Source organism: Chaetodon auriga, chromosome 2 (assembly GCF_051107435.1).
Source record: "Chaetodon auriga isolate fChaAug3 chromosome 2, fChaAug3.hap1, whole genome shotgun sequence".
Taxonomy (NCBI): domain Eukaryota; kingdom Metazoa; phylum Chordata; class Actinopteri; order Chaetodontiformes; family Chaetodontidae; genus Chaetodon; species Chaetodon auriga.
Window position 1 is genome coordinate 12,861,189 of NC_135075.1, and position 25,302 is coordinate 12,886,490.

General features: G+C 41.0%; 1 protein-coding gene across 2 annotated transcripts in view; it reads left to right on the forward strand.

Annotated features, from left to right (window-relative positions):
- The first annotated feature begins 263 nt into the window (after nt 1-263).
- The window catches only part of camk1b (calcium/calmodulin-dependent protein kinase Ib), a 34,433-nt gene continuing 9,394 nt past the window's right edge, over nt 264-25,302 (forward strand). Inside the window, exons 1-3 of one of the 2 annotated variants that reach the window (XM_076755088.1) lie at nt 264-370; nt 6,263-6,376; nt 21,838-21,969. In XM_076755088.1, coding sequence (XP_076611203.1) covers nt 6,291-6,376; nt 21,838-21,969 — 218 coding nt within the window. In that variant the 5' untranslated portion in view covers nt 264-370; nt 6,263-6,290. Of the gene's footprint in view, nt 371-2,285; nt 2,322-6,262; nt 6,377-21,837; nt 21,970-25,302 lie in introns of those variants that run through there. The other variant, XM_076755079.1, reaches the window with a different exon arrangement.

Sequence of the window (25,302 nt, forward strand, 5' to 3'; positions counted from 1 at the left end):
TACACACATTTAACCAACAAAGCAGATTCAGATTCTGTTCATTAGTAGCAACAGTATGAGGAGGGATCATTCATTATTTCTACTGTCAAAGCCGCACACCTACACCAACCCACCGCCAAGCCTTTTTATCCTGAAGTACAGCACGGGGGCTGGGTGGAGAGAGGTGACCAATCCTGTAGCAGAGGTGGTTACCTGTGAGCCACAGCTCGCGCGGTGATTGGTCCGTTTGCCGTCCCGCCCTGCGGTGACGTCAGGAGGAGCGGTGCTGGTGAGCTTGCTGAGTACAAGCTCCGCGTGAGAGCGCACTGAGTCGGTGAGACAGACGGACAGTGGACGTGGACGTTGGACCTTAGTGACAGCTAAATTTCAGGTAGGAGTGACTGTTTCGTCGCTGTCATGACCCAAACTTTCAATTCCCACGCGTTCACTGAAGATAGGGGGAGGCTGGAGCGAGGTCTTCTGCTCGGGGGGCTTTGACAGCTGCTTTTCGAGTAACGTGTGTCAGTTAGGAACGTTAGCTAACATAAACGGCGCTTTACATGGACTCCGTGGTTGTGTGGACTTCTTCGCTTAGAGGAACACTCGGAGGGAGATTTACTGCATTCAAAACTATAACTATATTTAGCTTTACCACAGGGAAGACTGTTGAAGTTGACATCAGCTGTCAGTTGTGCAGATGTCCTCTTATTCACATCAAGAGGACCACTGTGTCACTGAAGCTGCAGCTTCGAAGATACTGACATGAAATATACGAGAGGCTGGAGAGATGGTTTCTTCTTGGGCGCACTAATAAAGTCAAGTTTATGCAGTATGGTCTGACCGCCGTTGAGTTATGTCTTGAGAGAGCCCTCGCGGTGTTGTTATTCATCTTTACAGCATCCGTAATCGTGATGTGTTTAGGTTTTAGTTTTTACCCCCTTGCCTCATTTCTCATTTCTCCTTCCCTCTTTCGGTTTCTCCCTTTCTGCCTCATTTCTCTCTCTCTCTCTCTCTCTCTCTCTCTCTCTCTCTCTCTCTCTCTCTCTCTCTCTCACTTTCTCTCTCACACACATACATGCACCTCCTCATCTCTTCTGTCTATGAGATCTTGTGAGGAGAAGTCTGTTCATCAATTAATAAGCTCACTTTGAGAGGAGATTTGCTGTGCGTCATTGACACCAGCTGACCAGCTACTGTTAGTAAATCTCTCAGGCAGCCAATGGGTGCATGATGATGGGGATGGGGGGGGGTATGCAGTTTTGGAAAGGCACCATGGCAAGCACTTGACAGCTGTTGAGGGAAGGCTTTTGATTAGTTGGCTAGTTTTCTGATTCCTATAATAGTTAATGTTGATGAACATGTTAATAAGCAAGAGTGCTGCTTCACTGATCTCTCTGTGCTCATGCTTTCAAACATGCTGCTCTTGGCACGCAGGAAAAAGCACTGGCACACCGCTGCATCAGTTCATCTGTTTGACCCAATGAATCATTTTATTTGTTGTGCTAAATATGTGAATGGAGTTTTGTTGTGCTGGCTCCAGATTTTTTTGAGCTGCATTTCACCCTCGTTGACGTGCATCTTTCCGCTTCAATTCCAGAGACGCAATAAAGCTGTCAAGGTAAACAATAACAAGTGTTGTGAAACAAACATGCAAAAAGAAATGCGTTATACTGTATGACATATGATCCAAAACCTGGGCAGCTGGTTGTGAAAAAGACTGCTCACCGTTGTTCTTCAGGCCAGATTGCAGATTGGTGGTCTGAAAGCATAAAAAGATCAGAGATGTTGCTATGCACCTAACCAAATAAAGCCCTGAAAAGAAGCAGTCAAATAAAATCATTTCAGAAACCATTTGGTTTGCTGTGTAGTGAGTCTGCTTCAAAGGAAATGCAGTCCTTTGGCACGAGTCTTTGTTCATAACTTGGCAACAGAATTCCCTACAGTTTGGAGCTGTGCCACACATTGTCTGCTGAGATTTGAAATGATATTATGTTAGCCAAAGTCAATATGTCTGTGTGTAAAGACAAAAATCAACACTTGTTTTCAGCACTTTTGTAGAGATGCGAGCCCCCCGGTTCAGAGAAAACAAGTGGTTTTGTCCAGAAATGTTAGTTTCACTATAAATTTGTCTGTTTGTATGTCTGATTTTTTTGTGTGTGCATGTGTGTATGCAAGTGTTGTCAAAGCATTTTAACACATCTTTGTAAATTGAATTTCACGGCCAAACAGCACAGCCTAAATATTTGTCGTTTCATCACATTTAACAGCGGTCGTGTGTGTGTTTGTGTGTGTGTGTGTGTGTGTCTTTTCTGTCCACTGCACATCACAGGAATGGGAAACCAGTGAGTACAGCGACTCTCTTCTGTGTAAAACGAGGGTGAATGCTGCATGTCACAAACTACTCGGGAATGTGGTTATGGTATTGTGCATTTCCCCCTCTCAAGCCTCTTCAATCCTGTCGCTTCTTGGGTTTTGAGCAGCTTATCTTCACCTGCTGGCCAAAAGTCGTGTCATCAGTGGACATGGAGGGGCTGATTTTGGCCTTCTACATGCTCATACGATACCTGCATGTGTCTCTCCCCACTACTCTCCCATGTTTTTTGAAAACTTGCCCCCATCTGCCCCTGCGTGTCTTAAACTTGAACCTGTTTATAATATTTGCCTGTTTGAAAAACAGACCCCCACCCCTCCGCTCAACATTGTCCTTAACGCTCCAGTTGCTTGAAATGTTTTTGAAAGTTGCCTAATGTAAAACATATCCAGATGTTTGTGCCACTGAAGTGAAATCCAAGCGTTAGGAGTGAGATTTAGGTACATGTTGGTATATTCTGGGTACGCAGTTTGCTACCTGTAGATTTCTAAAATGAACACAAGCAGTGGCAAGCAAAGGTTGATGCATTCATACAATTAAAATGACTTTGATGTTCAGTATCACCCATTCTCAGTGCATGAATTAACATGAATCTCCATGAATCTCCATATGAGTAAGGTGAAATGCTACAAACAAGCAGTATGTGAGAGGTATTTTCACTCTTCCTCTGACTTCAGTGTCCTCAAAACGGACTCGGGCTGTTGCGGTTATTTTTAGCCTAAAGGTTACTACTCTTTAAACAGGACAACTGTGATGCCCTGCCTAAACAATGCGGGTCAGGAGACGGAGTCGCAGCTACTATTTTTGTTTTCAATTAATCCTGCTTTCTTTTCACTGCCGATCATTTAGTCCATGAAATGCTCAAAATACTGACATGTCTCTATCACAGTTTGCCCTAGCCTGAAATAATGTCTAATTTAACAGTCAAAAGGTTTCCAAATGTTTTTATGGGGGGTTGCAATCAATTTAGAATAGAGATCAATAGAGAATCAAGCAAAACTTCACATTTAAGAGGCTGTAATATCATATTTGTACTTAATGAATAATTAATCAATGATTATTTGCAGAATTATAGTGAAATATTTCTAGTTCATTCCAGCACTACGAACTCTCCTCGCAACCAGACATTAGTAAACCTAAAGAATCTCAACATGAGAAAATACAAACATCACTGTATGCTTTGCATAAAAACTGCCCTGTATTCTGTTGTATATTTGGACTACACACTGACCTACCACAGATCGTTTTTCAGTGAAAACATTGGGAGGAGAAAATCATGCTTGGTAATGGATCCTCAGTTTCCACACGAAGAGACTGCTGTCAAGTTGAAGATAGAGTTACAGTCTACTATGTGTTGTTTGTTTATCCCCTACAGTACTTATTGAACTACAGGGACACAGGCCCTCGGGTTTACCAGCAAAAGTTTTACACACATTTGACTGGACTTCCTCTTACTGCTTCCCCCAAGCATGTTGCTTTGCATGCTGCTAATTTAGAGATACTTCCTTCTGCTTCAGTTGTTTTAAATGGAATGCAAATTGCAGTGGAGGAAATGATGAATGGCTCAGATATCAATTTAAATGTTCAACTGTAAGCTTTGTTCCTAGTAGGTTTGTTGGCATTGTTCACGCAAGTTTTTCCAATCATGAACCGAAAAGGGTCCGAGTACTTGTGAACGGATATAACATTTAAAATCAGACCTATAGTAACGTGGAAGCATTGTACTGTATGCAGTGTATACCTGATCAGGGTATATCATTTTCACTGCTTCTTGTGTGTGAAATGCTCTTTTCTAATCCACCGGATGCTCTCATGTGCTTTTTGTCTTTTTGTAACTAAACATAACACTCAGCCAGCCATCGAAGTGACTGGAATGACTTCCACCTCAGCAGCCACCTGCCATTAGATACTAAAGCAATTTAGACAGTCAGATACCATAGCAGCTCCTTTGGGTTTCTATGACAACAGGTATGAAGCCGACTTCTGACATTAGTGAAGGCAGTGAGAGAGCCGCCATGTTTGTGTGTGCGTGCGTGCATGCATGCAGTCTATGCTAGTGTGTGCATCAGTCAGTGGCTGCACCTCAGTGCAGCTTGAAGAGGCCTCGTCCTGTTAACATTTATGTTGACAGCAGCTTCCCCGCATGTTGCTTAATGCCCCACAAACACACTATTCAAATGAGCCAACTCTGAACCCATAGGGAAATGATTAACCATTATTATATTGTCTTTAACAAAATGGCTGTGGCACAACCCAGAACAATACATTACATCATCTCGTATAGACCGAGTGTGAAGTTGCCAGGCAGGCAGCGGAACAGAAGAGGAGTGAGGCATGCTGATATGAACAGGGCTATTTTAGTCTTCCAGGTCTCGAGTTATAGGCACTTTCTGGGTTTAGATGATGATAGCAGTGACAGCAGAGTCCTTTGTGATCTCATTCTCTCTCTTGAGAGTGTGTTGAAGACAAATATGTTATAAATTCCCCTGAGGAAATCTGAGTAAGTGAGACAAAGTATTAATACTGTTTGTCTTTTTTTTCTAACCCTTACAGATAGGAGTGTCTTTATACTCTGTACCTTGATATGATATTTGTTTGGCCCAGTTCAACTTGAGCATTACATAAGCTCAGTAAAGTCAGGCACACATTACAGTTAAGCTGACATTCCATAGACATATAAGCTTTTGAGATCCTGTGTCTTCTGAGTCTGCTTCTTCAAACTGATGTTAAGGTTTCAGCCACACCATTGTTAAGTTGACTATACCAGTGATACTCCAAAGTAAGCACCAGGTTTGCTTGAGTCATGTGACCTGGGTTCCACAGTCCTGATTAGAACCAGGGTTTTATGTTGCTCTGACACGAAGCTGAACCATGGTGTACTTGAAGTCATATACTTCTACAGCAACAATCAAGTCACCAGAGTGACGCTGTAGTTTACTTATTAACTTAGTAGAGATTGGTCATGACTTTTAGCCCTCTTTATCATGAGCTCCATTCTGGTTGATTATAGAGATGTATGACTTGCAGGACATAACATTTTATAATATATCCAAATAAAGAAGTTAAATTGTATATTCATATTTAGACCAGATCCTCTGCACTGTCTGCCATATTGAACCTTTAGAAAGTAACCACAGCATTGCAGCAGCCACTTGGGATGGTGCTGAAAGGTAACCACCCTGAAGCTTCAGATGCTGGCCCCTCATAAACAACAGTGATCCAGTATTTACCAGTTTCAGTATAGCGGATGATATGCAGCCGGAGCCTCTGCTCAGTACCCCGTGTCATACGATATGTTTTGTGTGTGAAAATTGTATAAGAGAGGAAGCAGGATTTACCGCATTCTTAAGTCACCTGAGACACATGCAACTGTCTGTGCAACAGACTGACCAAATTGTTGCAGCAGCCTGTTTGTCAAGCTGGCTGTGACACTGCAAGTAGCCATTCCTTGCCTGCACCTGTGAAGTAGAAGTTATCCTTTTGGCCACATGACATTTGACTGTGCGAAGCAATTAGTGAGTTACTTTTTGTCATTATGTGACTTTTACCTGCAGGAAGTGCTCTTCTCTGATACACAGCCACAGGGCTAATGAAAGGCTACTGAATCGCTTTTGTGCTTGAAAGATGCTTCGCAAACGAACCTGCCTTGCCTCACAATAGAGGATATGTCAGATGTTTTTTCATATATTGCATACCATTAGTGTGTCATCACAAGTGGCAAACACACTAAGAAATCCCCTGACATCAGTAATCCCAGTTCTAAAAAAAAAAAGATGTGTACATTAATACAGGCAACCATATAAAAAAAAGTGAGCAGCACTGTAAAGACAGTATTTACTGTGGGTGGGGGGTGGAGGCAGTTAAAATTTTGATATTAATGAGTATTTCCTCCTTATCCTTTCTCTTCACTAGTATTGTTTCCGACCGTAACAACAAGAAGATGCCACTGGGTGACGATTGCCATGCCTGGAAAAAGAAGACCACAGATGTGAAGGATCAGTATGACTTCAAAGAGATCCTGGGAACGTAAGTGTGTCAGCGCCATGAGCAAAAACCCTGTTGTGTTTCAGCTTTGTACGATGGCTTTTTCACACTCTGGAAAACATTGCCTCAACATCGCTCTCAGTTTGGACAAAAGACCAAAATTTTACATTTGTCTTGTTTCTGATCTCGACACTTTTGTATGGACTTTCTAATTATCAGGCAAGTTTTTGGGCAGATAATCATTGCTGCTTAATGACTGGATAGCCCATGTTTGGTAAGGAGTGATTGGCCATGAATTTATTACTGTGCAACAAGCCGCCTGACAAGGCTCTGGTGTCGGCTGTAAATGTCTCCCTGCCCCAAGTATATTTATGCTGGGCTGCTCCTGTTAGTGTCCCTTGATAAACAGCTTGATGCTTAATCGGAACATAGCAAGCTCTAATGTGAACCTGATGTGATGCAAGCAGCACACATCTGTTGTCATGCCATGCATTATGACTGCTCACATCACCTTTCATGTTAACACAAACAGATATTTTTGTACAAAACTCCAAACACCATTTCTCACAGTTATCAAAGGGATTTTTTCCGTCAGGTAAACAAGATTATCTGGGAGCAGGCAGTGTGTGTAGTCTAATGCAATATATTACACCAACCCTGCAGTAAATTTTCAGTACCGGAATAGCCCTGCAATATATCTTTGTGAAGCTTATAATGTTCACTTTCATTGACACAGTGTCATCATAACCCTGTTGATTTACCTTTCTGACACACTGTCAACAAACCAGCCACAAAACATGACACGGAAAGGCTCATATTCTGCTGCCTGCATGGAAATGAGTGAGAATGATAGAGAGAGCATTAGAAAACACCTTTTAGGGAAATGCAGTTCACAATGAAACAGGACCACTCAATATACAGCCTCATAACGGAGCACAGGGTTGAGTCGAATCTGACACGAACCTGATACACTTCACAAAGAGGAACGCTATCGTTGGGCTGCAGTACTGGATTACATTAGATTACATTGGTAACTCTAACAGCTAAACTAGACCTGAGTGATGCTAACTAGAAAATACAAACTGGTGCTTAAATCAGACTTCTAAGTTTGAGTTTATTTCCAACACTTTGTGGAATGCTCCAAAAACACCTGTTTGGAACATTCCACAGGTAAACAGGCTCATTGGTAACAGGTGATAGTATCATGATTGGGTATGAAAGGAGCATCCTGGAAAGGCTCAGTCGATCACTAGTGAGGATGGAGAGAGGTTCACCACACATGACTGAAGGAATATTACTACATGGACTCAGGAAGACCTCATGATACCATTGTCTGTAAAAACAGTTTGTTTGCAAATGATTGTGTTTGTGTTTTTATTTATGTTTTACACACAGTCCCAAATTTTTTGAAATCAGGGTTGTAGCTTCTCTGTCACTCACTGTGTGTGTTTGTGTGCGCAGCTGGCAACTGCATTTGGGGAGAGGGTGGGGTGGCTTTTTTACTGTGAGGCATGAGTTTGGTTTTATTTTGAGGACAAGATTTTTTTATTTTGCAGGGGCAATATTAATTCACTCCAAGTCTATGTAAAAGAAGCACACCTGTCATGAATGTAATGATTTCCCACCCAGGTAACAATGCACAGCAAGCTGGGAAGTAACTTCATACAGTGATACATTGGATTGGTACGGTGGGATCAGTGTGTCCCACAAACTAGATCTTTGTGCATATGTTTGTTATCTTTAGGTTTTTGGCAACAGGCCAGAGTCTTTGAATTTTCAGATTGATTTTTAAACTTTGATATGCAATTTTTTCATCTCTATTTTGGTCTTTTCAGTCGACCTGAAAATAAAAAATGGATGACCGTTCCTTAGTGTATGACAGCGTTTTCCTCATTGCAAGACCTTCATAGGTTAAAGCCCATATCAGCATTCCTTTTTGAGAGGAGCATTATACTGTGGAATACTGTTCTGTCTGATGCATCTGTGCTGTGTCTATTTATTTGCTGCTCTGCTTTTCTTGGTGCTGCGGAATCTCTCTTAAACCTCTTAACTTTTGAGGACAGTGTGTTTGTGTTTGTGTGGGTGGGTGGGTGTGTATGTGTTATCCGTTGTCTCAAAACGGTCATGCTTGGTGTTCAGAGTGCATGATAGCATGCGTATTGCTGGTCATTCGTAGAGCCGTAACTCATTTGCTGCATCTCCCGAACCCGACTTATATGGCATTCTATTCTATATTTATGCAAGTGAGCAGGAGCACCTCTCTGGTAGCTATATACTGCACTTGCAATATTTGAGCATATTCCAGCAGCAAGACAGGACCATTCCTGTCTTCTGGAGTTCCTCCCGGGGTTGACTCAGTCCTCCTGCCTAAATGGTTCTGCAGTCCATCCCAGAGTGGAACATTTGCCCAGCTTTCCCAAATTAGCAGACGCAATTTGAACCCTAGTTCGTTCTCAAAGAACAAATTGCTGTGAGAGGGATGAGCAGTTAGATATAACTATAACTTGTCTTCTGTTCCCTTAAACATGGATGCTGAGAGTCACAAGACTGGATGTTTACCCAAGGTGTCTGACTTGAAGCACCACATGTGTATATACGTCCACATCCTTGTTAGTCCAGGATTAAGTTACATAGTGAACCCAAGATGAAACCCAGCCTTGTTTTGTGATTTTATGAAACCCTCTGTTGCCTCTTCAGTCACTGATGCATAGAGAGTAGAACAAATACTGTAAGAACCAAATGAATAGGACTTAAAATCTGAAGGAACTTAATCACAGTGCAAACATTGCCACTAAAGCCCTATTCGCATGGGACTAGTATTGCCAGGGGACCCCATTTGATTTAGAACCACACCCACCTCCCACCCCCCACCCACCCACCGACACACACACACATCTGTTTCGTGCTGCACTTGCTGCTGCAAGGCTGCTCTGCATAACTTCTGCTTCCTGAACATCAGGAGCAATGAGCCTTCTGAATTTGCACCCAAAATGCTCTCAAAACTGTCATTTATAGTCAGGATAGGTGCAGAAAAACACTGTAATAAAGGCAAAATGTTAATTACTTCCAAGTTAAAGTCTGATTCCTGACATGTTTACATTATTTTGCTGGCTCCCTATGTACAGTGCATAGACAAATATGGGACGTCAGCTACAGGTAAACATACATGGACGTGTTTTCCCTTCCTTTCAGCCATCTCATTATCATCCCTCCAGTTTTCCACCTGCCCCCAGTGTAGGAGCTGAGCTTGTTTATGGACAGATCACCAGCTCACCGCATCACTCAGCTGTGTTCATTTGCCGTTGCTGGATTGTTGTCTTGGTAACAACAGGAAACACTTTCCATAATGGACTCAAACAGTCACTATGGAAACAAAGTTTTTGATTTGCTATTAATAATCCACCACCGGGTGCATATGTGCGCATTGTGCAAGAGATAAAGTTGCTCTCTCTTTCACAAGAAAACAGAAAGAATAACACACACACAGACATGTCTATAAATGTGCTCATGACATGACATCATCGCAAACAAACAGTTCTTACATTTGATGATGTCTTTCAGATGCCTTTAGTGATGCAAATGTTGATGATGGAGAGATTTTAAACTATATGTACCAGTGGCATGTAGGGTTTACACTGTAAATCCCCAGCTGCTGCCACATGTTTTTGTAATCAAAACAGATGGGAATTAATAATGCACAAACAGGCGAAGGCACTTTCACTGCAATCAGCTCAAATCCTCTTTAGCCTTCCATCTTTTCTCATTTCTGTTACTTATGTTAATCTATCCCCCCCTCTGTTTGTGTCTCTGTCCAACACAGCCACAAAACCAAATCCCTGCTGTGTGAAATCCAGCTCCATTATGGCTCCTCATTCCTCTCACCTGCTCTCTAACTGTTTCCTGCTTTCACACCGTGTTCGTTGTGGAACAGGTGATTTTCAGCTGAAATTAAAGCTTTCATTATATAGAAATCAGGACACACGACTAAGCATGAGACCAAACCATATTATTGTCAATAGGATATAGAATACAGTCAAATAACAATGTACTCTTACTGTTAAATTGATGGTAACATTAAAAACCTCTTATCTTCAATACCAAAACAAGCTTAAGCTCACAAAAAAGGGATCTAAGTAACACCACGATGCCGCACCTACACACACAAACCCAGCCATCCAGACCCTCTTGCTTGGAAAGTTTGGATTCCCTCGGCTTCCCCTGCACTTCCCTTGGCTTCATTTCAAATATTGATGCACCAGGCACTCTGCAGCTTATGTTGTTCAGTATGTCATCATACAAACCTGGCTGGTTAAAGATTCACAGGTCACGTATCTGGAAAATTGCTATTGATATATAAATGCTGTTACTCTGTTGTGTTGGAGCAGAAACTATTTTTAGCGTTGCACCAATTCTGCTTTCATTTCTATCTCAAACCGCTCTCCCAGTTCACAGGTCTACGACAGATGTCGTAATTAAGAATAAATATTATTCTGAATCTGCATCTCCTGTGATATCGATGTAATACACTGTAGAATACAGTATTATAAAGCTAATTGAGTGAAATCAACAAACAGCAGCTCTATGTTGTTGTTTGTTTAGTTTTTTTCATAGTTCCCACACTCAGCTGCCAGCTTTGAGGTTTCTCTACTGATGACAAATTGCGCAAATTGGCCTTTTGTGACATTTCAATGGCTACAGATGTTCTCATGCCAAGAGCAGCAAGGGGAAATTCTCAGCATTTTCTACCCAGAATACATTGTAAAGCACAGGGACGGGGCATGGGAGGGAGGAAGTGGAGGGTAAGAGTAGGGGAGCATGGTGTAATCATCTAAAATCATTAGGCCTGATGGATTGGCCCCCGCCTGTTCCTGTCACTCGCGGTGGTGACCCAGTAGCCTCTGCCCTCGCCAGTCGTATGATCAACTATTGGCCACAATTGATCTGTGAGAGAGAGAGAGGGTTCAAAACAACACTTATTTTGGTTTTAGTTTCTGTGCTTTTGTGTGTGTTCATGAGGACATGTGTGTTTAAATATATATATGTATATGTATGTACCTCTGTGCCTTTACCTCGAGCCTCTTACCTGAAAGAGGACATAGCATGCATTCATCCCACATCGTGTCCTTTTACAAAGTAAGGCGCCTCTCATGCCCACACTCGCTTATTTTTGAATTGACAGACTGAAGATCTCATTAAATCCACAATCAGATATTTTTGTGTATCATGACTTCAGAGTGAGCTGATGCTCCTCATTGCCTTCTCATATTCAGAGGATGAAAGACCACAAAAATACAATGCCTATGGTTTTATTGCTTGCTATTTTCATTAGACAAGTATCTCAAGCTACACTTGAATAGGTGTTGTCTTGTTCATGCCTTAAATGTGTCCAAATTCCTGATGTTTCAAATCTTATACACAGAATTCACAGATTTTTTTTGTTTGTCATATCTAAATTGTGGTCTGGGCTGGGACACAAACTAGTAGTCAAAAGCTGAAGTGTTTGCTCCACTTGTTCCCTGACACTCATGCCTCTGCTACATTACACAGGTTTTAACACTAATTTACCACTTTGTCTGACGGCTCTCTGCTTCTGAGTGGAAAGGTTCAATGGCTCAACACTCATTGTGGTGTGTGTGTGTGTGTGTGTGTGTGTGTGTGTGTGCGCACTCTTGTGCTTGCAGATGCATTTGTGAAAGACTATAAATTGTGTGACAAGAGCTGAGGCTTTGACTCTGCCGTAGAGTCAAATGTACTTGAATTGAATTATGACATGAGCTGTTATTTGTAGTGACCATGGAAATAATGAGCCCTAAATTATTGTCTTACAAATCACCCAGTGAAACATCACTGAAGGTGTTGGACACAGTTCCAGATAATGCATATCTTAATGCGACAGAAGTTAAAAGGACACAAGAGTTAAGGCAGGTTCCAGACCTCTGATTCGCCTCCCATGTCTCAGATTTGTGTACAACTGTGAAGTGAAGCGAAATGTTAATTCACTGATTATCAGGCTACAATAAAATGCAAATTCTGTACTTAATTGCCAGTGTTTTATCCTTCTAGCAGACCTCTCTCTGTGTTGGACCTATCCAACAAACAATATAGTAGAGGTTGTCTAAGCGTATGGGATTCATTGAATACTGTACAAACAGGCAGGTGCTAGAACTGAGGTGTGAGTCACCTGGTCCAAGTTAAATATTTAAAGGACAAATGTGATGTATTTGACACAGCTGGGGACTATCTGGCCCTTCTCGTTTTACTTTATTTACTTTGTTAATACATGTGCACTATCCTGTTGGAGTCACTGCAAGAGATGAGTACAAAATAGGATGCCACTTCAACTCAACAGTAAAGAACATTAAGTTTGTCCATTCAGATAATACTAATGTCTGATAGCAATGAAATATACCAGACTTTTACATCAGATAGTTACTTTGAATCCCTATTGCCCAACCTAATTTGCTTCCTTACTGTGACGACTATCTTCCTGATTTCCAGATAGCGAGTAGGCAAAGCAGCCCGTGACCACCCATCCCTCAGTCACCGTACTTCAATGCCAGCATGTAGTTCCAAAATTTAGTGGAGGTGTGGACACAGCAAGGAGCCCAGAAATGGTTGTTCTGAAGAAATTTTAGCTCCGACCGACTCTTCAGGTGCTATATTCGTCGCGCCCTCATTATTCAGTGTTGGTATGCTGAGTCAGAATCAAATGAATTCAAAATGATGATTAACAAAGTAGTTCAGACAAAAGGAAACAGCCACCTTTATGGAGCAGATGAGTCTCCCAGCATGAGAGCTGTCCCACCTCATCTATTTTTCATCTCTGTCTCTCTCTGTGCTTCTCTTTTTCTGTCTCTGTCCTAACTCTCCCTCTCTCCTCATCATTTACTGCTAATCATCTTTTCCATTTTATTCCTGTGATATTACAGTTTCACTTGTCTTTATCTTCCCCTCGTCATGTCTGCGTTTCTGCACGAGGGTGTCCCACATGCACACCATTGGCCTTTGTGGAGAAGAGTGAATTGCTTTCCTTTTTGTACTTTTATTGCTTTGCCTTTCTCAGCTTTTCTTTTGTCACAAGGTTTATTGTGTCTAAGATGGAGGATGAGAGGGAGCTAAGACCTTCCTTCATTACGCAGTGCATTGCTTCTGTACAGAACCTCAAAGCACAGGACAACACGTAACTGTGTCTGCCCTTGTAATTCTGCCTCCGCTACTGATAAGACCATACAGGAGTTATGAGTAAGGCTCGTGGTATGCTGCTCTCTCTCCTCTTTGATTCGCTGCTCAAGACATTATTTGTACTTGGAAGGTGTGCAGATACCATCATGGTCACATTTAAGCTAACGGACACAGTAGGATACAGAAACAAAAATCAAGTCAGCAACTGATTCATTCTGACACTAAATCACATTTGTTTTGACACTCCAGCATTCAAAGCAATGATAGTTGAAAAGTGGCAACATGGAAATGTTTTCAACTTCGAGCCAATCCTGAAAATCCATTCCTGCTTATGGCACCCTCAGCCCTTCAGCCCTGCCCTGACCTAATTCGAACAGAAGCCTGCGTCTCAGCACAGCACAGCTCAGCATGGCATAGCCTGCTGTTCCTGGAATACATACGCACACTCAAATACACATACACACACACACATACTGTATATGCCCACTGACTGGCCCATTTATGCATCTCCATCTGCTCACAGCAATATATCCCCCTAACAATTTCAAGTACACTTGCAGGCTTGTCATGTACATCTTCCCACAGTCGTTCTCCATTGTCGTAATCCCTTATTGCCCATATTCCCCCTCATGTCAAGCTGTCCACATATCAGCAAGCTTCAGAAGGCTTTCCTTGTGTTTTTTTTTATCTCCGGCCCTAGAACTCCTGAGGGAAGCATGCTCTTTGCTTTGCAGCTTAATTAGGATCCACTATATGATTTGGTTAGGGATACTGGCTTTTTATGTGTGTGTTTCAAAGCAGTTTCTTTCAGTGAGTGGACCTGAAACACACTGATATGGACAATAAAGCACTTGAAGTTGTATTAATTGAGTTTCAGCCCAATAAACAGCTAATGTGTTAACACACAATTGCCAACATCCACCGCAGACCAGCATTATCTTTCCACCGGAGCTCCAACATTTACTCTGCTTTGAACTGCATTTTCGTCTCCACCAACTCCTGAGCAAAATAGTTGTGCTGAGCTTACTTAGGGTTGCAGCAGTACCATTTCACGTTTCACCATGGTGAAACATCCAAACACTTGACGCAATATTGCAGTGCATAAAATCCCGTCACACACTGGCTATTAACAAAGTCAAAACATTGATCAGAACTTACATATGCCTAGATTTACAATTGTTTGCATTTTAGGCACTATTTAAATATTAAGCACTATTTAAGATGTGAAAATGTTTTGTTAATGGTGGATGAATGGGAGGAGTGGTGAAAATCCAGTGTCACTGATAACAGTACACAAGCATATGAGGGGCAGTATATATCTCTATGTTGCTTATATTTCTTAATATGGTCATGACATTACCTCCTTCTGTCTTTGGCCAAAGGACACAGTTTCTGGCAGTGAGTCCAACATACCAGCACCATGGCAACACTCATATTTCGGGATTATTAAGATGAGAGTGAACAAAACATGATGATACAAGCAGATTACATTTGTTGTCAGTCAAGTGTAAACTTGATCAATCCTTCTTTAATTACAGTTGTGATATTTGCGGTGTAACTGTGTATGTATTCATCCTGAAACACTTTCACTTCAGTACACAACCAGAGCCATGATCGACAGCACAGGAATGTTTACTATCGCAGATATCGGAGGAAAACATGGGATTCGAGTATATGTTCAAAGTACTTCAGTACCTCTGTACAGTATTGTTACGTCATCAGCACATATATAGCAGCTTTAAGGTCTCACCCTTACATTAAGGGATCAGACTAACCGAGTTATTATGTCTTTACGGATCTCCCTTCAACATTTCAAAGACATGTGTCTAGAATTTAAATTGCTCTGTGTATCTCACTGGAGCATTAAATCCAGCTCATAGTTGCACTAAGTTGTTATGCAGCTGTGTTTGTTCTCAAATAAGGCGAGCGACTATGGTTTGGTTTTACAGATCTTTCTGTTTGGAGGGCCCATAGAGCAAAGCTGGCCTTTTTATGTTTCAGAGCCAGTATCACAGTTGGGTATCTCTCAGCTCTGATTGGACCAGATGGTCCTTCCCTATGTCTCGCTGACCTTTCCACAGTTACCATTTTGTCATCTGCTTACATACCTCCTTGACCAACTTCTTGGCAGGACAGATGGCACAGTTGGTTGGAGTTTCAGAAACGTGATTATAGGGAAAAAAAATACATGGCAGATAGTCAAGGAAGATCTGTATTCTCCAATCAGCACAGCATGTGAGAGAAGCTTCCTTGAGTATTAGCATCATGGATATTAAAAACATGTACTTTCTGTATGAGTTTGTTTTAAATATGTACTGTAGATGTATGCACTGACACAGGCACCTGTGTAACATGGCAGATGGTAACAAAGAGACAAACAGTTTTCATAAAAAGAGAAGGGAGAAGCTACAGCTGTTAGAGAAACATGGCAGTAATAGCATATAGACTGAGAGCGTTTCTTGGCTCTGCAAAAAGACAATGCAAACTGTGTTTGTCTTGTGATGATTACATTTAAAGTGTGTCAGCAATAGTTATCAGTATGTTCATGGTCTTTGTTGTTGTCAATGGAAATCATTAGAGCTCAGCTCTTTTTATCTGTGTGGATGTGACCACAGCCTCTTATAACGGTCTGCTAGTACATGTTTTCATCTGTGTTATGTATGTTTGTTGTATGGCAGTGAGCATACATGCATGCATGATGGCAATTGAGATCCTCATTCCTTGTTTTTAAATTCCTTTGATGTGCCAAGTGAGGCATCGTGGGGTATGCACATGAAAAGGTTGCTTGTAGTGATGGAAACTAAGCAACACCATGTCTGTATTTTAAGCAAGCGGCTCACTCAGAGACAGAAAAGAGTGATGTAATAAAGAGATTAACTGAGTGGAAGAGCGATGCTAATATTTGAACTTTTTGAGCAATGAAAGTAGAAAGACTGCCTCTTATCCAATGTTTGGACAAGATACGAAGTGTTTAGATACAGGATTTGTGCACAATAGCGCAATGTTGACCACTGGAATATAGAGTATGTTGTTTCATTGACATGTAAGTATTTGCTCTATTTACTCTGTAAAGTATTTGCACAGTGAATTTCTGAGAACACACCCTATTGTTTGGATAGTACCATTAAGTGTGTCTTTAGTGAGGGTTTAGTGGCTAATAGCTGTGTGTGTTTGTGCATGTGTGTGTGTGTGTGTGTGTGTTTCCGCTTCCTGGACACAGGTCCCACAATGGTGGTAAGAATGTCCTGTTAGGAACAGGAACAGCTCAGTAAACACAGTTGTTTACTTTATAATCCATCTGAAACCGTAGCTAGGATTAAGCTCTCAGCAAACTCACCACACTGCTCAGCACGCATCAAATATTCTTCATAATTAAGCTCTTCATATTTTGTGAGCCTGCACTGTGTCAGTGGTAAAAATGAGTTTTGTTTGGGGGGGGGGTCTCCACTAGACTGTATTTTTTGCCCTGTCTTTCTGATTTTTAGGGTCAGTGATGTGGGGGGGGGGGGGGTTGTAGAGATATCAAGTGCTCAGCTAAGCTTAGTGTGTAACATCTGTCCCACAGCCTCTCAGAAGACTCGTTCTTCTGCTGTTCCATCATTATGGTTGATATATAGCAGCTTTCCACTACATTGTCTGTAGAAAGGTGCTTGGATGAGTGAACCGATGCTACCAATGACAGGCTCGACTGGGCTGTCAGACCAGTGTGATATCATCTCCCTCCTCTTCATTAGTGGAAATATTTCTAATCTCAGAATTTATTACTTGGATAACACAATGATGAGTTGTTATTGTAAGCCAATTTACTTGGCAGTAGTACTAAGCCAACTATTGCCAGCCAATAGCGATATAATTTTTGCTATCGTGTCCAGAATAAACTTCGGCTGTGGCAGAAAGGCTTGTTTTATGGACTGTGCTGCATAGTCCACATTATGCAGAAGTTGGAGATGTAAGAGATTGTTGACTAACACAGTGAAAATGTTACCCTACAGATCACTGACATTCACAAAGAAGGAAGTATCTTCGGGGACTACATGTAAACAATGTCGAGTGCCATTTGGTTACAGGAAGTCAGGAGTAGAAGGCTTCTGCTTCTGACAACTGATTTTGCAAAGCCTTTATCTGCAGTCCATCTGAACAAGAGTTGTTTTACTTAATTTGCAAGTTCAAGCAACAATGTGCCAGAGGTTCAACCAACGTAATCACTTATAATATCACTCATAAGATTTGAAATAAGATCCTCTGAACCATTAAAAATGGGGAAAATATCCTCCAATGTGTCATTATTTCATGAAAAATATGTGCCATTGGAAGGGCAAAATAACATACAGACATTGGGATTATCCATAGTCAAAGACACATTAGTGTTCTCAGACTTTCCCAACGTTTGTGCAAACCATGTATAACACTTCCCCAGAGTCCCTTAGTCTGTCAGTGGGTGCATGGAGAATGTCAACTAAATCCTCCAGATGCAGCACAGGAATCTGCAGCGCTGACACCCTCCTCCACACAGCTGGATTCCTGCCAAAGCTAATGGCCTTTCTGTGGCAGTTTTACTTTCTTGTTGAGATGTGACCACAAGGCCTCACTTCCAGGATAATTGTTACTTTGATCAGGAAATGGGATCAGTCAGTGTTCTGTCAGCTTTGAGCTTAATAACACAAGAGAAGCTGGTGTAGGTCACTGGATAAAGTATGTTATTAAAACTTGAGATTAAATATACTTTTTGAATACTTTAACTTCTATAGCAGTAATTACTACTCCTTTAACTAATGTGCTTTTTGCTGTTTCCATTATTCTTTGTGCATGCTTTAATATGACAGCTTTTACATTTGGCATGAGTTTCTCAGTCTTGTGGTTGGAACACTTTTTGGGATCTCTTGATGTGCAGGTGGGTTCATGGGACATTTGATCCAAGCAAAAATGTATTCAAGTAAATTCAAGTGTAGATGTATACACATTGAAGGTGGAATCATCAAGTCCACCGTAGTTGTTTGGTCAGGCAACCAGTGTAAATACAGCAGCAGTCTAAAGTGCACACATAGCAACTTTATTATGTATACACTAAGACAAACATTTGCAAGCTGTGTTCGTGTTGCTCTCTCAGAAAATACACACTTCATTTCCTCTGAAAGCACCCGAATGGTTCACGTGAGGAAAACATTTTCCAGTGAAGAGCTGAGTAACACAGATGTAGAATATATTCCATCCGCAGAAGCAGTCAAACATGCTGTCCACCAAAACATCAATAATCTTCCAGTATTCAGGTTCACATATTGTAGTTGAAGAGAAAACAAATAAAACACATTTGAATCGATTCAAATGCGTGGTTTCCACATGCTCTCATGCTATGAGTTATAGTCCACTGAAACGGAGCAACCAGGGGTTAAAGCTACTTTACGAAGTATTGTTGGACAAGGAATTGTGGTCAGCACTTTCTTTTCTGGTCACATTAACATGGAACTGTGCCGTCCTTCCTTGTTTGCTGATAAAGTATCTACAAACCAAGGAACTGGCCGGTTGTGGTTCCCCTCTGCCCACACATGCAGCTATATGTGGCTGAAGAGATACTGTTTGGCACAAACAGACACGCCCACCCTGCACACACGGACACAGACAAACACACACGTAAGTTCAGGGGATGTTTTTAGATTTTGTGCTTTGCAGAAGGGCACCTGCACGTGTTTATGTAAGATTGTCTTGTCTTTGTCTCTTCATATGATTCACAGCTGTCATGCAAGGGATCCACATGACTTGATAAAGGTTCATATTGCATCCTTAACCACCGTGTTTTGGTAGACAGGGACATGGGTGAATGTACTTCCAACATTCATTGGAAGCACTGTTGGTATGCTGATTAGATAATCACCTGTTCCAAAACAAATGTGCATTTTTTTTCACCACAAGTTGATGTGGAGTGAATGGCTGCTCGGTGGCAAAACATCAGAGAATGAGTAAAATCTGATGTGCAAACCTCCCTTTAAAAATTCAACCACACTCATCCAGAGGTGGTGTTCTCTTCAGAGGAGGTGAACCATGAAAATAACTTTTCAGTGTTTTTGTGACACATCTTTTGAGCAGTGTTTACCACCTGCAGTCCATTAAGAAGACAGGGATGTATCAATACCTCAGTTCTGTATATTAATGCAGTGCAGCACATTCATGTCACAAGGTTTAACTGTGAATGAATAACCTCAGAATGATGTTATTGGTTTTGTAGTTGGCACCAGTGCAGTCAGGAGGAGGCAGTAAATTCAAGCGTTAAATAAACAAGAAGAGGTAGCAAGTCTTCCTCTTCCTCTTCCAAAGGCTTCTTCTTTTAAAGCAGAAATACTGATGGGTTGTTGATCATATTGATTTGTGGTTCTGAGTATACTGGTTATAAAAATTGCAAAATTACATATCCAAGAGCATCATCATCTGGATTATCATAGTGATAAACAATATATTTAAGATAAGAGGAATAAACACTTTCAAAAAAAAGTAAGACTTTAGATCTGTCCAAACTTTTTGGGGTTCCTCAGTTGCACAATCAATCCATCAACCCATCCCACCTGACATGAACACAGTGTTAGGTCTTGTTTGTAGGAGACACAGATGTTTGGCGTTGAGGCTAATTACTGGAAAGCCTTTATATATTCCTGAGTGTTCCTTCATTCCCTGTGTGCCTCAAGCAAGTCTTTGAACAAACGTGCATGTGCTAAAATAGAGTAAGCAGAGCCCAGTGTGTGAAAGCCCCTCCTCTTCATTTTATTTACCATTAAATCATCCGTATGGAGAAACGTGTGCTAAGGCAGCCGAGGAGTTATGTAGGCTCGTATGCAGCTTCACCCGCAACAGCTGCATTTCTTTCACACTTTGTTCACACTCGACTAAATCATTATTCATGTTCGAAGGTTCCTCTCCTTCCTGTGTCATGTTTCGTTGCAGTTGTATTACTACTACTGCATTAGTGTAATGTTCAGTTGAAACTTATACTTGTGGGTCAGGGTATTGTGCAGCTTTGGATCTCAGTCAAAAATCTCTGGAGCTCATCCAAAACGCCAGAGGTTGTAAGAAATGTCTGCCTCTACTGTTAAATGGGTCATGGGAAAATGCTAAACATTTTTTTTTTCTTTGCTAGTCTGAGTTATGTTGCCTTGCTTGTTTTTTACTATTGATTTTAGTTGGTAGGGAGACACAAAGAGAGGAAAAAGAGAAAGAAATGTGGCTGTTTATTATAGAAGGCATCAGGGCCAATGCAGTCGCTATGCATACTTCAGCATGTCACAACAGCACAAAACTGTTCACTGTGCAGTGCTATCTGTGCACATATTAGGGTTGCAGCGGGAAGAGAGTTTCACTTTCTGATAATCGTCGCCAAATATGTCCAAATAGTATCATGTACAGTTTTACACATATTATGACATTGTTGTCAGTTACAGTGACCCTTAAATGAATGGAGAGAATGTTTTTGTTTTGTCTTTTTTTTTTTAAGTCAAACATACCCTTTAATTTAATTTCTCAAAATATGATGTCCTATATTTTTTTAATAACACTAAAACAAAAACTACACATTTTCATACCATAAAACCAGTAAATATATAAAAATATGTTACAATGTTACCACAAAATAAGCCACCACAAATATGCTAAAATGGAATGATGCTCTGTTGTATTAATGGTTATTATATGTCTGAGCCTAGCTATGCTGAACTGTATCATACACAATACTTTCATAAATGCTACTGAACTACACTCTGGTTCAAACACACACACACACACACACACACACACACACACACACACACATAGATCCAGATATTTAAACAAGTTAGTGTACAACGTAAAAATCTATCAAACATATCAGATAGCTGATGCTTTTGCAGTATTATTAATTTTAACTTCAGTGGAAGTCAGACAAAAACACCGTGTATCAATCAGTCATTGGCATGGCCACATCAACAGCTTTAAATCTAAATCTGTTTTGGTCCACTGTCAAAATCCGTCTGTACAATAAACCTCAGCATGTGATATCTGTGCCTGCATACCATCCCACGATGTTGTTCCCTCTCTAAAGCTTGATTCAGCAACATCCCAGAGACTTCAGGAGGATGCAGAAGTTAAAAATAAACACAACCTGGCATCAGCACGCTACAATTTCTACTAGCACTTAGATGTAAGCGGCCGAGTTATCAGAAAAGTAAGGTCAATTTAACATCAAAGCAGGTTTTTTTCCTTTTTTTTGTTTTAGATGCAGAGCTCTATGAGTAGGTCTGACTAAACACCAGATGATAAATGGACTGAGGTCTCACGGACTGACCTGTGTGTTTGTGTTTCAGGGGAGCTTTCTCTGAGGTGGTCCTGGCTGAGGAGAAGAGGACCCAGAGGCTGGTGGCTATCAAGTGTATCCCTAAGAAGGCTTTAGAGGGCAAGGAAAACAGCATTGAGAACGAGATAGCAGTCCTGCACAAGTAAGTGGGCCTTTATGATTAAAGAAATTAGCAATAACAGACCTTTTATTTGTTCAGTGGCATGATGTATCACAGTATGGAAGATAAAATAGCATTTTTAAGCAGTCTGTACTGTAAGCATAAACCTTTAGATGTTTGTGCAGCATTAGCCTGCATCTGAAATACTAGCCACAAGGTTCAAGATGGTAAATTTTTCATCACTGTATCTCCATTACTGCATCATTTAAGTTGTATCACATTACTGGATATCATATATGTATCAAGTATGATATATACTGTAGTAATATGATAAACTAGGATGAATCTAATATGCACCATAATGAGACATGGATCCGTATATTTGGATCCATATATTCAGGAAAGAAACAGCGCTTCAAAATTAAAGGGCCAGTTCACCCAAATTCTCACTAAGCCATCTGGATAGCTTTGGTTTTATTTGCTGGTATCTCTGGTTGATCTGGAAAAACTGAACATTTTTCAGTGGAACTGCTCTGCTCTTAAGAAACAGTTCCTGTGAAACCAGTTGACAACATGTCATGTGGATTAACCAGAGCAGCAGCTTCTGGAGAAGAGATAGTTCAGCTTTTTTAGATGTACCCTTTAATGCTGTGTGCATTGTTACATGAAACACAATAATATTCCTTAACTGAAGGATACACGACTCTAAAAACAATACATACATCAGTCAACTTATTTGGTTTGAAGTAATAAAACTTAAATTAACTGTTGAAGATCACAGTGCTGTATGAACTGTATTGTTAATGAATGCACCTTAATCCTCATTTCTGTACTCAGTATGTTGCAAATATAATTGGTCTTGCTTGTAGTTATATGCCTAAAGCACATAATGTTTTATTATATAAAGACAAAGGCAAGAGACAGTAAGACTAGCTGTAATTGTGGAGTGGTGCAAAGGTGCATCTCTTTAGATGTGGGGAATTACAGGCCACGGTGAAAATGGCTGATCTACATTGGGTCCCAAGTTATTTTTAGAGCTCTTGTTGCCTGGGTTACAGGAGACACAACTCCAGCCGATATACAGCTATGATCCCTCCTGAGGTGAGGATGGTGGAATGAGAGTGGTGGGGGTTAGTTAGCGGTTTGGTTACGAATTTGACAAACAGAGTAAACTGATGTAAACTTGGCTTGAAAATCACAGTTTGCTTGGTCTGAAGTTTGGATACACTCATGTGTAGGCTTCATTACTCATTGTAACACGTCATCCACAACACAGAGTATGGGGACGGGGTCTGACAGAGCCGTATGAAATGGTAAAATACACATTTCACTAATCAATATGTTTTCATTAACAATGGGTCAAATGACTACATGCAACATGAAAGGCATGAGTCAGAGTGACGAACCCACTGAGAATAATCACCAAGTCTGCAGCTCCCCTTAGCTCTGCAGTCTGTCATCTCGTTGTTTTGGTGTTCCTTTCTGTGACAACAGCCAGACCCAACTATCACTTAAGTACACAAAATTGATAATGTGATATCTATCAACAATGTACTACTCCCATCGCATGAAACTTAATGTCATTTTTTTTTAATCTTCCCATATACAGTAATGTAAATTTATTGTGGCACAACTCTAGAGATTTACAGTGAAGTGAACCTGCTCTCTTGTTTTTGACCACAGGAGTAAGCTGACACACAGAAACTTGACTGAAAGGGTGACGAACATTATATGACCCACTTTATCTCTGCTTCTCATTCCTGTGATGCCAAAGCAAAACCTTCATTTTGACTTTTCTTACTGCAAATTTATCAGTGTTTATTTAATGTTACCAGCCTGTGTGAAGCACTTGTAACAGTGTTTTGAATGGAATTGTATAAAGAAGTGAAATTATTGTCAATTTGTTGTCAAATGGCCAGTTTGTGTTGGTCCAGATGGTGAGGCAGACGATCCTCATTGGAAACACTCAGTCAACTCATCTCTGTTCTAATCACTGTTTGTAGGGTTGCTGCCCAGCTTAATGATACTTTAATAATAATGTTACCATAAGATATAATCACATTGCTTTGCTGGCTGTTCCTCCTCTTCCCGTTTTATCTAGACCAAATATTTACTCAAACGCAGACATGTGCAAATACAGTGACTAATCACACTCTGCTAAGTCATTTGTAGCCGTGCCAGTCTGAAGAGTTGGTGTGAAGTAGCCGCTGAGGCTCTGTTGAAAATCTGAAACAACTTATTAACATGGTTCTACAGCATATCAAAACATGTTTGGACTCCAAATAAAAGTGTGTTTCTGGCCACAAGCCCTTTGTTCAGAATTGTTTGGGCCTGAAAACACCAAATGTCCCCTTTTGCTGACTAATTGTTTGTTAAAAAGTACATGTGTGAGGCATACAGTCAGTTGATTTTACATTTTGTTCAATGTTAAACAGCTTTAAGTGTTTCCCCAATTTGTCTCTTAGGCAAGCAATTTGTCAGACACGGGGCATTTATCCGAAGAAACTGTATCACAGCCTTCTGCTGTAACCTGAATTTTAAAGCATCGTGTAAACCAGAAACACCGTCTCTAATATGGTTAACAGATCCTGACTTGAGAAAGAAACTATCTTTGTGATTACTGAGATGTCAGGGGGAGTCATTGCTGGCTGCAGAGCAACTCTGCTCTCTAATTTGCTGACTTCTATGTTGCAATGCCTTGTGAGACCCACAGGTGCTGACAGAGGTCAGCAGATGACTCACCAGCCCTCAATAGACATTTCAGCTCCTTGACAATCACCGTGACCAGTGTCCACCATGAGGTCGTCACCCACGCAAGCACAAAACACACCTGCACAGAAATTCAAGTGAAATGCCCTTACTGCATGTATCTGACCTTCTGTAACTCTGTGAAAGTGCATGTGCAAGCTCAGGCATGTTCACACGTGTCTGCTCACTCTGCAGGTTTAATCCATCATTCATCCTTCGCTGGGTCCAGCTCTCCTTCCTCACTGAGCTAAGCAGATGAATGAAGGTGTACATGCATTATTACAATCTGGATCATCGCTGTAATCCAGCATGAGTTCAGGCTGACGCATGCACAGTTACCTCCAGTACAGCTCAGATACATGGCTTTGTGTTGTCTTTGTCTTCCTACCTTCAAGGCTACTCAGTAACCCTCAAACTCCCGTTCATAGTCCAGGTACTGAAGTGAATTACATGAATAGGATACACACAAACAGAGGGCATGATGAGGGCGAAACACAGAATCAGTTGTTTGTTTCACACATGCACATGGTAACACACATGCAATGGAAGGGCTGGTTATCATACTAGTGTTGTTACAGGATGAGAGTTATGATACACAAGCACCAAAAATGTTCCTTAAAAATTTTC